We start from the raw sequence: 13,052 nt of genomic DNA on the forward strand, positions 1-13,052 counted from the left end.
GGTACAAAATGTAGTTGGATGTATTTTCCCATTTGTTCCTCATATAATGCTGGAATGTTTAAAAGTATTTAAAAGTATTGCTAAGACAGGGATGGCAAATGGAGCCTAAAATAGATATGAATTTGAGAAGAATAAACATGGAGAGAATTGTCCATTAGAAAATTTGACTCCCTTCTCAAATCAGACTATTAACCCAGGAAAAGCTATTTAATTGATTAGATCCTGAAGAAAACTGTGCTGAGTTTCACCTAGAAACTGTGTGATGGATATATGTTCCTTAGTTACAAGGTTTCTGACTTTTTGCTCAATGATGTTGCAGACATATTGGTGTTTCTAACAAATATACACTATTTAGAAAACTCAGCTGCCAGATCAAACATAGTACAGATATTGTATAGTTTTCAATATGTATTTTCCATAACTAACATTGCAGTCCTATGCATGTTTAGACAGAAATATGTCATACAAGTCCCAGCATGTTGGTTGGGACATGCCAATAAGTTATAGGACTTTTTCTCTCTAAATATGCAAAGAATTGTGCCTAATGCTTATAAATTACCATAAATGAGGAAAACATGAAATTAATATGGCAGCAAATGAGATTGTAGTTTGATCCATTTAAAGAGGTTGGTGCCACTGCACCATATTAAAAACCTTACTAATGACCTATTATTGTTTTGACCCAGAAAGAATGTAAAATTCAGCAGACAGCGATATTTATCCTCCTTTGTACAACATTATTTTCTACTATTTTGCAATATTTTACATTAATCCTACAACTGCTGCCAAATCATAGCATATGGCATTGTGTTAAAAAATATCCCATATCAGAAGTTATTCTGCCCTTCCAAAACACTCGTGTTGCCCCAGTTGTCTTAACATTTTCCCACAGGATATATGAATAATCTTTTTTCATTTGCCTGAAATATAAAAACAACATTGACATGACTCAACACTCCACGTGGATTAAGATTCATTCCCCACATGCATGCTGCATCCACAAACCACATTGTCTCATTTTGACTCGTACTGCAATTAAACTTACACTGAATCACTTCTGGGAAAGACTCCAGACAGCCAAGTCATTGCATTATAAAACATGCTTTCACCTTCTTCCTCTAAAGTGAAAATAATCATATATGAATCTTGTAAATTTACAACCAAAATATTGCCCATCATACCAAGAACCCCTCTCACAGCTACAATTATATGTTCAGCGAATTTTTGCAGAACTTTGCCAAGAAACTTCCCTACCAATGTTTGTACCTAAGTTTTAAACTGTCAGTTATAGCCTTTGCAAAATCTCCCGATCCTCCTCAGGCTGTTAGTGCTTTTCCAGATTTAAATACCACACAGTTCAATTTGGTGCCTATGAGACTAGCAGTGAAAATAGTTTCGCAACTCATAACCAATAAAAGGAATGGCACTGGAAGAGCACGCAGACCCAAAAAGGCACGTAAATCTAAGTCAGATGCAGGCAACTGTTTGGGGACTATGGGTGCCTTTGGAAACTTTAGAAATGGTCCTGGGTGGGCACAGCAAGGCACAAAGAACAATTAATCTGCCCAGAGGCATTCATGGAAAATTAAGATGCAGCACTTGGAGACTCCCACTTTGGACCAATCCTGGCTGCCAGTAAGAAAAAAAATAGTAACAATTGGGAATAGGGTGTCTCCGTGGGCACCAAGTTGTCCAAGGACACGCTAGTACACACAGGCAGCATGTTGCCTACCCTTCCCCTAAGTAACACACTGACAAAACAGTATGCAAAGCTCAGTGGCAGTCATTGAGTCTCTCCTTTCTCTCTGTGAGAATTCTCATCAAGAATTCAAGGTGTCCCATGCTTTCCAAAGTGACTAATAAAGACAGTCTCTTGCTCTTGGTAACATCATGGCCATTAAACCTCACCTTCTTGACAGGACCTTCTGTGTTCCTAATTTTAAGAGAATAGGCATAGGTGGAAGAGACTGACACAGAGCACAGTTCTGTCTTTGATGGATTCCACAGATGTCCATCAAACCAAAGCCCAGATATCTTCTGCAACACTTTCCACTTTGGGCTGCCACAGAAAGGCCAAGATTAAGGAGGTGTGGTGTAAATTGATATTTTGGTTTTTATTGCACATGTTTTGCTTTTGCAGTTACTACTTGTCCTGAGACTTCATGCTTCTTCTAAAGTTCTTCCAAAGGCTACAATAGAAATAATTACTGAAAAGCAATCTCAGAAGCAGTAGTTCTATACACTTCATTTTAAAATTCACCTGTTGCAGAGTGTCTAAGGAAATGTATTGAGCTATGCAAAGGCCAAGTAACATCCTTCTAGAAGACACTTCAAACACCCCTCTTTATTCATCCTCCTTCCTTCCTCAGTTTTCTTGAAAACTGCTTTCCAGTACTCAAGATCCTGACAACAAAATTTAAATTCCACAAGAAAATGGCAGTAATTTTAAAAAAAACATTAATTCATAAATCTTGAACCCAAGATGTTGAAATAACTTATCAAACTGAATGCTGTATTTTAGACCTGAAATTTGTGCTGCCAAGTTGCAGAATAGTGTTTCTTTTGCCATTCTCACACATGCTAGACAGACTGAACTTAAGATCACTAGTTCTGTTTCTGTTTGAGAAGTTCCAAAACAAGAAAGAGAGGCATGCATAAATGTACATATTATAAGTGCACACACATTTATATATGCACAGTTACATAAGTATGCATTCACCCAAACACAGTGAAGAAGTCAACAGGTCAAAGATGTTATTAGAGAAACTATGACAGAAATTTGTTAAGCAATATTTGCTCAGTCTGTCTCCCTTTGATATAATTAATCCCTTAATTAAGCCAGTATTCCCTTGGAGAATGGGTGACATTTATTGGCTAAGGAAGTCTGCACTTCAAATCTTATCTCAGCTCTCTCAGGCTAGGCCCCCTTCATCAGTGATCCTTCAACAACAGAAAATGACGATGACCTCTTATAAGAATAAGGAGATAATTAGAGGGTTTGGATGATGTATCATACCTGTTATTTTACCCATTATGATAGCACAAGCCCATGAGCACCTATTTGCAAACTCAATTCCTACTTGGAGGTTGTCAGGTCACATGCACCCCGAGAATACAAGTTATTCATGGGTTAAACAAACCTTACACAACTCTGAAACAGACCATGGGTTCTGCAAGGTAGCGCAGAGGAAGGAGACTATGCTCCACCAGTGCTTTCTGTTCCACTGACCAGCACTGCATTTAATTCATCATCGTTGAGGACCAGAATTAGTAGACTGTATTTCATACCCACCCCCAGGGAGGTTCACCTGGTGCCATCGCTCTATTCTTTTCGGCATCAGGCAAAGACCTTTTTATTTTCCAGTATTTTAACAATTAATTGGTTTTATCCTTGCTTTTATCATTATTAGATGCATGTGTGTTGTATGTTGTTGTTATGGTTTCTCTGCTCCTTGATTTTTTGTTCCTTATAAGCCGTCCAGATTTTTTAGTAATGGGATGGCATATAAAAACTTTAAATAAATAATTAAATAAATTCTCCCCCCTCAAGCATGCATCCCTACTCAATAAAGATAAAGTCCGAGGGCCCAAGCTACCTGCTGTTGCCAATGTATATGCTGAGTAAAACACAGCGTCTCCATTCCTCCTCTAACTCACCCAAATAATGGCTTAGGCCCACCAAGATCATACAATGGATCCATAGAATTCTTCAGACCTTCCCCCTCTGACTTCAGTGCTCAGAATCAGGGAGGGGAAAAAGGGGTGTGCTGGGGGCTGGAGGGGGAGAATTAATTATCTTATTAATTGCTTTGGCGATGTCAGACCACAATTTGCATAACTGCTATGAAGTCTGATTTCAGGTATTTAAGGCATCTAGGAAGGTGACCAGAATGTGAATATGCCATTATGTGGTTCATATGTTTGAATGTGCTGCCACCTGGAAACAGTGCAGGCCTCAGCACATCAGTTACTGGAATTCCAGCCTCACACTTACCTGAGCAGAGAACACCCTTGTATCTCGGGCAGGAGAAGTCATCACACTCACAGAAAATCCCATAGATCTTCCCAAATTCACTCTCATAGCAGACACAGCGATTACAGGAGCACTCCCCTCGGCCACTGCAGACACGCTTCCCTTCAGCTTCACGGCACATATTCTGGTACATGTTCCCACTGTCCCCCTCCTCACATTCACACTTGGCTCCCACGTGGCCTGGATCACAGTCACATAATCCACATACGTGTGTGCCATTTCCACTACACTTGCTGCTGCTGTGCTCTGTTTGCTTGGTACATCCACATGTGCAGTTGTAGGTGACAGTCACTTCTAGAGTGTCCCGAAACCAGTCTGGCTTGATAGTGAATGTATGTGATGTGTTCTCAGCAGGGCAAGTCCGAGCTTCTACTGATATCTCAAAGGAAACCTACACAGCAAGAGTGACAGGTAGAAATCAGAGGCTATCAGAAACCTGGAAACTTAACATGATGGAAGAGAGAATCAAATCCATTCTCTGCATCACTGGGAGCCACTGGGAGCCGGGTGAACAGAGCTGGGACAGTGGGGCAGAGGAGGTGGGTCCTGTAGTGTGATGGTGCAGTCTTCTTGACCTTCCAGAGAAGGCTGAGCAGAAAACGGTAGAAAAGCACTGCAGAGCATTTTGGCAGAGGAAGCTTGAGCCAGCCAGCTCTGCAAGACTGACAGCAGTGCCAACAGCACGCCACAGCTGACAAAATCTACTCCTGAGTCCAGGTGAGGACTGTCAGCAATTCCTGTTCCCTGCTTCCCTTGGTGCTCTCACTGTCCCCATGGGACACCTGCAGGAATACTAAGGAGGAAGAGGGGGAAGCATGTGCGATCATTTGTCAGGCACATTGGGAGGCCCAAGCTATTTAGTCTGATGTAAACCCCCTAATACGTTGGGCAATATTTTATTCCTTTCTGTTGATTGATAGGGCCATATAAAATATGTGCTGCAACGCATGTCCTTTTAATCACTGTTAAGTGGATGGATGCAGCAATCATGCCAACAGAGCCCAGAATACAATATTTTTTCCCTTGAGAAATGAAGCCAATGGCTCAGACTACAAGGAAATGCTGTCTCATAAAATAGAATGATGGAACGAATCTGAGAACCTGAAGGAAAGTACTTACATAATACCTTGTTCTAACCCTGCTCCAGGTTCACCCATAAGCTTTGCACAGCCCTAATTTCTCATGCACTTTGAAACATGCTTGGCTTGAAATACACATGGCACCGAGGTGACTGGTATTGCAGGGGTGAGTGAGTCTCTTTGCTCTTTTGGAATGTCACTGAATTCAGCAGTGCCACCCCAATTCAGAAAAAGGGCAGGGAAGCCAGATTTATGAGACTTGCAAGAGCTGAGCAATGGAGAAACCTTCCTACATTAAAGAGAAAAACAGCCTGGGGAGGCAGAGCTCAAAGGATTTGTTTAGAGAAGCCCCAGCATTACAAGGATTGTCAACAGCTTGCCCAAGAACTGAATTGCAGCAGATTAGAATTACAATACCCAGCTTTATCTTCTTTAAGAAAACTAACAATGTCTTGAAAGCATACAATGCTACTCCCTATTTAGGCTTTAACCTGTACATTTCTATCTGATACAAATGGCACATGCTGGAAATGTCTAGGTAAGTACACCCTGTTCATACCACTCTCTCACCTTTTGAGGCCTGTGGGATGTACATTTCAAGGCCAGTTCACACAGGTAGCAGTGCATGTGCCCACTCAAGATTCTATTATACCATTTTGTTTTATTTCTTACAAATCTAAGAATGGGTCTCCTACTACTATTTGCACTGAAAAAATACAGATGCAAATTATTTTTTCAAGTTATGACAGTTACTATCCTGCTTATAGAAAACACTGTCCACCCTACTCACAGATGCTTAGACCGTGAAGAAATTGCAGTAGCAGGCAAGATTTCCAGAAACAGTAGAAATTACTAGTAAGTCATCTGAGTGGAAGACTTGGCCAAGTTGACTCAAATTATATTGTTTTTATATTGTGATTATTTATTTATTGTGAGCCGCCCCAAGGCTTCGGCGAATGGGGCGGCATAGAAGCTTACTAAATAAATACATACATACATAAGAAGGTGCCCATTTAAACTAATAAAAGAAGCAATGTATGAACAGCAACATTAATGAATTACTGCTACCTAAGATTCAACACAGGACTGAAGGAATGGTGTAGTTTTAGGACGTACTAGTAAAATGCATAGTATCTTTAACAGATATTGGTATCATCTGAAAGATTTGCATGCATGTCAGGGTAACCTTTGCTTACCTATAAAAGCCACACACAAAGCCCACACACAAAGCTTCCATGATCATGGCCCACCACTCCCTATTTCACCCAACAGATACACATCAAACTTACTGTGTCTCCTATCTGAAGTTCCTCACACTTCCTGACTCCAGGATATGAGGAACCATCTTGACACGTGGCTGTGAAAGCCAGATTGACATCCTCAGGATTATCCCAGACTGTTAACTCTACTTTAGACCGAATACTCTAGGAAAGAAAGGGGAAAAAGTTCCCATTAATTCATTGTAAGAAAGCACATCTATCATTTCATCTCCATAAGACATTTGAGGAAACACAATATACACAAGCAGGGAAGTAAAATTATATGAAAGTACACTGCTAAGGAACTGTTTTCTATTTCTCAGTATAGGATTGTGTCTTGGAGAAAGTGGAGAGTATTGCTGAGTGACCAGGGCATATACAAAAGCAGCCTTTCCCAACCTAGTATCTTCCAGGTATTTTGTATTTCAATTCCCACAGAGCTGCAGCCAGCATGGCTAATGGTCATGCATGTCAGGAGATGCAGTCCAAAACATCTGGAGGATTTTAGGTGGGAAAGGCTACCTGCCAGTCCATCAATCCTCTAAAATGCAGGTGGGGAATAATCCACTTGGGACATAAATTTAGTAGTAGCATGACTATCAATTGAAAAGCAAGCAGTAAAGTGCTGTAACCTGTGGGTAGAAATGTGTGTGAAGTCTTGTCCCATGTGGTTTCATGCAATTAGCAAGTCCTGGGAGTTGCTAGAAAGAGGGAAAAGGAAGGAAGCAGATAGAAATGGAAGCACAAATGACTCAAGCAGAGGGAGCAAAACTGGGTTTGGGGATTAATCAATGTTCTAAGAAAGCCCCATAAATGGTGTGTGTTGGGGGGGTGGATAATCAAAATGTAAGAGCTGCAGTGAGTTTAAATTGAGAAAAACTTCTGCATACCCTTTTCAAACAAGAGGAATATCAGCTTCTTAATTGCTATGCCTTCCCTTTCTCTGATGCTTCAGTCACATCCCACTGCATAACAGCCACGCAGCAGTGTTGGCAAAAGAGTGTTGGTTAGCTTTCAAGCAAAGGAGGGGATGAGTTTGGTACACATGTCTGTAACAGTGATCAATTCTTTCTCCTTCCTTCATTATGATAGTAAACAACAGTACTATAAAAATATGCTTGCATCTTCTGCCTCCCCACCCCCCGCTCCCCTCCCCCCTGTATCCCTGTTTACATATAGGTAAATACATACGAAGATTGTCATCTTCTGGAGTTCTGAGTCAAAATGAGCAAATTTGCTGGAGTGGAAGACCTATACAAATAGTCTTGAGATAGGATAGGACTATAGGGCAGTGATGGCAAACCTTTTAGATACCAAGCGCCCAAACTGCAACCCAAAACTCACTTATTTATCGTAAAGTGCCAAAACTGCAATAAAACCTGAATACTGAGGTACGTTAACATATTTTGTCTTAAAAGAAAAGCACAATAACAGAGCTTTCAATGATGCAAACATATATCTATTCTTGGCAGCACACTGACTGGCCATGCGAAAGCTCAGACAAGTCACGGGTAATGAGTCGCGGCTCGTGACGTCATCACCTGGCGCCACTACTCCTTTCCGAGCATGTGCATGGCCCCTATGTGCGCTGTTACCCGACGCTTGGCTGCTCAGAGCTGGGGCGACTTGGCTTGCTTGCCGACAGAGAGAACTCTGCATGCCCACTGCGGCAGGTGTGCCATAGGTTCGCCACCACTGCGCTAGGGCATTTTTCAGATGTGAGAACTTGCAAAACCCTGTTTGATTGGTGGCAAAGGAGGTAACCCTGGGAAGCAACTGCACAGAACCCAGGCACCTTGAGTGTCACAGGAACGCAAGGCAATTAAGTGCATGAGAAGATGGCTAGCCACTACAATAACGGCAAAGATTGCTCTAGTCGAGTCTAGCCACAAGCTGCAGCCTGTTTGGCGTGGTGAGGGTAGTGAAGAGGCTATTATCTGCATCACTACATCTACACAGGGTGATCCAGAGGAGTTGTTTCCAGTAGTAAAAAGGTTATTATCACAGAAGTGAGGGGAAGCCCTTGACAGCCTGTTGCGACAACTCAGCAAAACACTTGGCTGATAAAATCATTCACATCTGCTCCATCATGAACTCTGCACTGAAAGCAGCTTCTAGAATGGTGACTTAAACAGCTTGTCCAGTTTTGATGACTGCATTTCTTTCCATTTAGCCCAGGATGTGGTGGACAAGCTGCTTGCTGAGGTTAAGACAACCATTTGTTGCATCCTTCTGCATTGTGATTAGCCAAAGCTTTGAGAGGGGGACTGGCCAGTTGGGTGGTAGATTGTAAATGCATCTTAATGGAAGAATAGTGCATATATTCCTTGAGAAAGAAGCTGTGATGAGACCACATGAAGAAATGGCATTGGATGCCACCTCCCTGGACAATTTTCAGACAATTTCCAAGATTCCTTTTCTGAGTGGGGCTCGCAGAATATGTATGGTGGCAACTCAACTCTATGCTTCTTGAATGAAGCTAAATATTTGGCTCCTTTCCAGCCTGGGCTTACTCATAGATTATTCGTAACAGGAAACTGCTTTGGACACCTTTTTGGATGACCTATAATGGGAACTAGACTGAGTGTGCATGTTTCTACTGATTTCACAAGACCTCTCAGCAGTGTTTGATATCAACACTAGTATGGAACTTGAGGTCACAGAATCTCCCTAGAGTTGGAAGGGGCCATGAAGGCCACTGAGTCCAACCTCCTGCTGTTGCAGGACACCACGTTACACCATCCCACTCAGATGTCTGACCAAGTTCTTTTCGAATGTCTCCAGTGTGGGAGAGCCCACCACCTCTCTAGGCAGCTGGTTCCACTGTTGTATTGCTCTGACTGTGAGGAAGCTTTTCCTGATGTCCAGCATGAATATGGGTTGTCGCAACTTGAATTGATTATTCCGTGACCTACATTCTAGCATCAGCAAGAAGAGATCTTGACCTTTCTCTTTGTGACAGCCTTTGAGGTATGTATAGACAGATACCATGTCCCCCCTCAGTCTTCTCTTCTCAAGGCTGAACATGCCCAGTTCCCTCAGTCTCTCCTCATAGGGCAGTGTATCCAAACCCTGGATTTTTGTCACCGTCCGCTGGACTCTTTCTAATTTACCTGCATCTTTCTTAAATCTTGGTGCCCAGAACTGGACACAGTATTCCAGGTGAAGTCTGACTAGTGAGGAGTACAGAGGAACTACTACTTCTTGTGATTTGAAAGTAATACTTCTCTTAATGCATCCCAAAATAGCATTTGCCCTTTTGGCAGCTGCATTGCATTGTTGCCTCATGTTTAGTCTGTGGTCCACAATTACTCCACAATCTTTTTCTTGTTCAATTCTGTTAAGGCATGTATTCCCCATCTTGTATTGATGCCTTTGGTTTCTTTTTCCTAAGTGGAGGACTTGGCACTTGTCCTTACCGAATTTCATTCTGTTGGTTTCAGTCCAGTGTTCAAGTTTATCAAGATCGCCCTGGATCTTCATTCTGTCTTCTAGGGTGTTTGCTATTACACCCAGTGTTGTATCATCTGCAAATCTGATTATCTTTCCTTGTACTGCCTCATCTAAATCATTAATAAAGATGTTGAAGAGCACTGGGCCCAGGACTGAACCCTGTGGCACCCCACTAGTTACCTCCATCCAATTTTAGAAGGTACCATTGATGAGCACTCTTTGTGACTGATTTAGCAGCCAATTTTGGATCCACCTAATAGTTTTTCCATCTAGTTTTTTGCTAATTTGCTTATCAGAATGTCATGTGGCACTATGTCGAAAGCTTTGCTAAAGTCTAGGTAGATTATGTCCACAGTATTCCCTTTGTCCATCTGGGAGGTTACCCACACAAAAAGTGAGATTAAATTAGTCTTTATTTTAGGGTTAGGGTTTATTTTTGGGTTTATTTTTGATAAATCCATGCTGGCTTCTATTAATCACTGCATTTTCTTCAAGATGCTTGCAGATGAATTTTTTAATAATTTGCTCCAGAATTTTTCCAGGGATTGATGTCAGACTAACTGGTCTATAGTTCCCAGGTTCATCTTTTTTCCCCTTCTCAAAGATAGGGACTACATTAGCCCTTCTCCAGTCATCTGGCACCTCTCCTGTTTTCCAAGATTTATCAAAGATAATAGCCAGTGGTTCTGAGAGTTCCTCCGCTAGCTCTTTTATGACTCTGGGATGAATTTCATCGGGCCCTGGAGATCTGAAAGTATTTTTTCTACCTAGGTATTCCTTGACCATTTGTCTGTCAGTCTTGGGCTGCCCTCTCTCACTTCCTGCTTGAACTTCCTGTTGATTGCAGATTTCCTTGTGCGAGAAGACTGAAGCAAAGTAGGAATTGAGCACCTCTTGCCTTTTCTTTGTCATCTGTTATCACTCTGCCATCCACTTTAAGTAGCTGGACACTCTTCTCTTTCTTGTGTCTTTTGTTCTGGAGGTATCTGAAGAAGGCTTTCTTGTTCTCAGCATCCCTTGCTATTCTTAGTTGATTTTCTGCTTTAACCTTTCTGATGCAATTCCTGCAATCCCTTGCTATTTGTTTATATTCTTCTTTCATGACCTGGCCCAGTTTCCACTTCCTGTAGAACTTCCTTCCACTTCTTTTTTCTTTCAGGCTGTCACTTAACCCTTAGTGGAGCCATGTGGGCTTCCTCTGCTGTCGTCTACACTTTTTTCTTGATGGAAATGTTCGTAGTTGTGCTTCAAGAATCTTCTTTTTCAAGATTTCCGATCCCTCTTGGACACCTTTCTCCTCAAGGGTGTGTTGCCATGGCACTTCACTTATCGTTTTTCATTAAAGTTGGCTTTCTCGAAGTCCAGGATGCTTGTTTGGTTCCGGTTACCCTTTGGCTCCTTCATAATTGAGTATTCAAGTATCACATGGTCACTTTCCCCCAGAGTTCCCATGGTTGTTATTTTGTCCACCAGGCCATCCCTGTTAGTTAGTATTAAATCAACGATAGCTGATCCTCTCGTACCTTTCTCTACTTTCTGCTGGAGAAAGTTGCCAGCAGCACATGTCAGGAATCTCTTGAAGGGGCCATGCTTGGCAGAATTTGTCTCCCAGCATATATCAGGGAAATCGAAGTGCCCCATAATGACTACATCATTCTTCCTTGTTGAAAACTCAGAAAACTACTGCTCATCCCCTTGGATCTGGCCTGTGAGATTCCTCAAATTTATTTTAGCCTCTTTGCCTTTTAATCTGGCCAGGGCGACTTCTTTTATATTGTTATTTATTTTATATTGTTAATTTTATATTGTAATTTTTTGTATTTTATTGTATTTTATTTCATGCTGTGAGCCGCCCCGAGGCTTCGGCAATGGGCGGCATAGAAATGTTTTAATAAATAAATAAATGAATAAATAAATAATGTTAACATGAAACTGCTGGGGGAAGTCATCTGGTGCTTTCAGGTCAGATCTCATCATGGATATGTTTTCTCTCTCTTTTTTTCAATCAATAATATGGAAGTTATTGAAATCCTGAACCACTGACCGGACACAGTGATGGACTAGATGTGAGCTTCACCTGGATGAGATGGAGGTACTGCTGGTCAATAGCTGGCCTAATCAGGTACCATCCATTCTTTATGGAGTGAACATTCTATGAAGAATCAGATTCAAAACTTGGGGTACTTCTCAGCCCAGCCGTGCTCCTGGAGAGCTTAGAGCTTGCCATGGCCAGGAATGCATTTGCCCAGCTTCAGCTAGTCAGACGGTTGCGACTCTTCCTGGAAACCTCCCAAAAACTTCTCTATGGAGACCTATTGCACACTGTGCCCTGTATTCTTACAGGACTGCAGTGGGAGAGGAGAAATGCCCCAAATCAAGTAGAGGAATCTTGCACTGCTTGTGCCAGATTCCCAGTAGTGGACGGGTGTTTCAGGTCTACAGGAGCCTATGGGAGAAAGGTAAAGCTCTACTATGTAAACTTGCCTTCTGCTTATGCAACACTGAATATAACCCACAGATCTTTCTTATTAAGGCAAGGCAATGTCTACAATAAAAATCAGGGAAAGATGACCACTGTATTTTAAGGAATAGATGAATTTCTGTGCAATGAACAGCACATTTCTTTTAGCCCATCAGCTTCCTCTATATCCCCAAGCAGACAATTAAACAATAACATGGGCCACCCATTTCTAATGAACATGGGGCTGGGACTCAGGAGACTTGGGTTCTAGTCCCCAGCCATGGAGCTGACTGGGTGACTTTGGGCCAGTCACAGACTATGTCAAACTTATCTCTTAGGCTTGTTGTTGTGAGGAGAAAATTAAGAGCAGAAGGAAGAGAATTATGTAATCCACCTTAAGTTCTTTAAAAGATAAAAGGTGGGATATAAATCTAATAAATAAATAAAGTGGCTGTGACTGCTAAGAGCTACAAGTGCAGCAAATCTTAAGCTATTAACCACAATCTAGACTCTAAACTATTAACTATGTTTCCTTAATCTGGTGTATGACAATGTTCTGGGCTACAACATACATTAGTCCAATAGTCAGGGTTGGAGGAATTTTTAGTTTAAAACATCTGTAGGGCACCAGGTTGAGGGTGGTTGGTGTAGAGGAAAAGGCACAAAGTATTGTTCTGGCATTCATGTAGTAAAAGAAAGTAATCAAAGTAATAAAAAGGAAGTAATAGAGGTTCTGGCATAGTACTTATGTCTTTTAAAATATAGAG

General features: G+C 41.6%; 1 protein-coding gene across 1 annotated transcript in view; it reads right to left on the bottom strand.

Moving 5' to 3' along the window:
- ITGB5 (integrin subunit beta 5) overlaps window positions 1–13,052 on the bottom strand; it is an 81,279-nt gene that overhangs the window by 31,385 nt on the left and 36,842 nt on the right. Inside the window, exons 9-10 of the mRNA XM_044438323.1 lie at window positions 6,402–6,536; window positions 3,995–4,424 (exon numbers count right to left, since the gene is read on the bottom strand). Of these exons, the coding sequence (XP_044294258.1) occupies window positions 3,995–4,424; window positions 6,402–6,536 (565 nt within the window). The remainder of the gene's footprint in view (window positions 1–3,994; window positions 4,425–6,401; window positions 6,537–13,052) is intronic.

This window comes from Varanus komodoensis, unplaced genomic scaffold, assembly GCF_004798865.1.
Source record: "Varanus komodoensis strain SLA01 unplaced genomic scaffold, ASM479886v1 scaffold32, whole genome shotgun sequence".
Taxonomy (NCBI): Eukaryota; Metazoa; Chordata; class Lepidosauria; order Squamata; family Varanidae; genus Varanus; species Varanus komodoensis.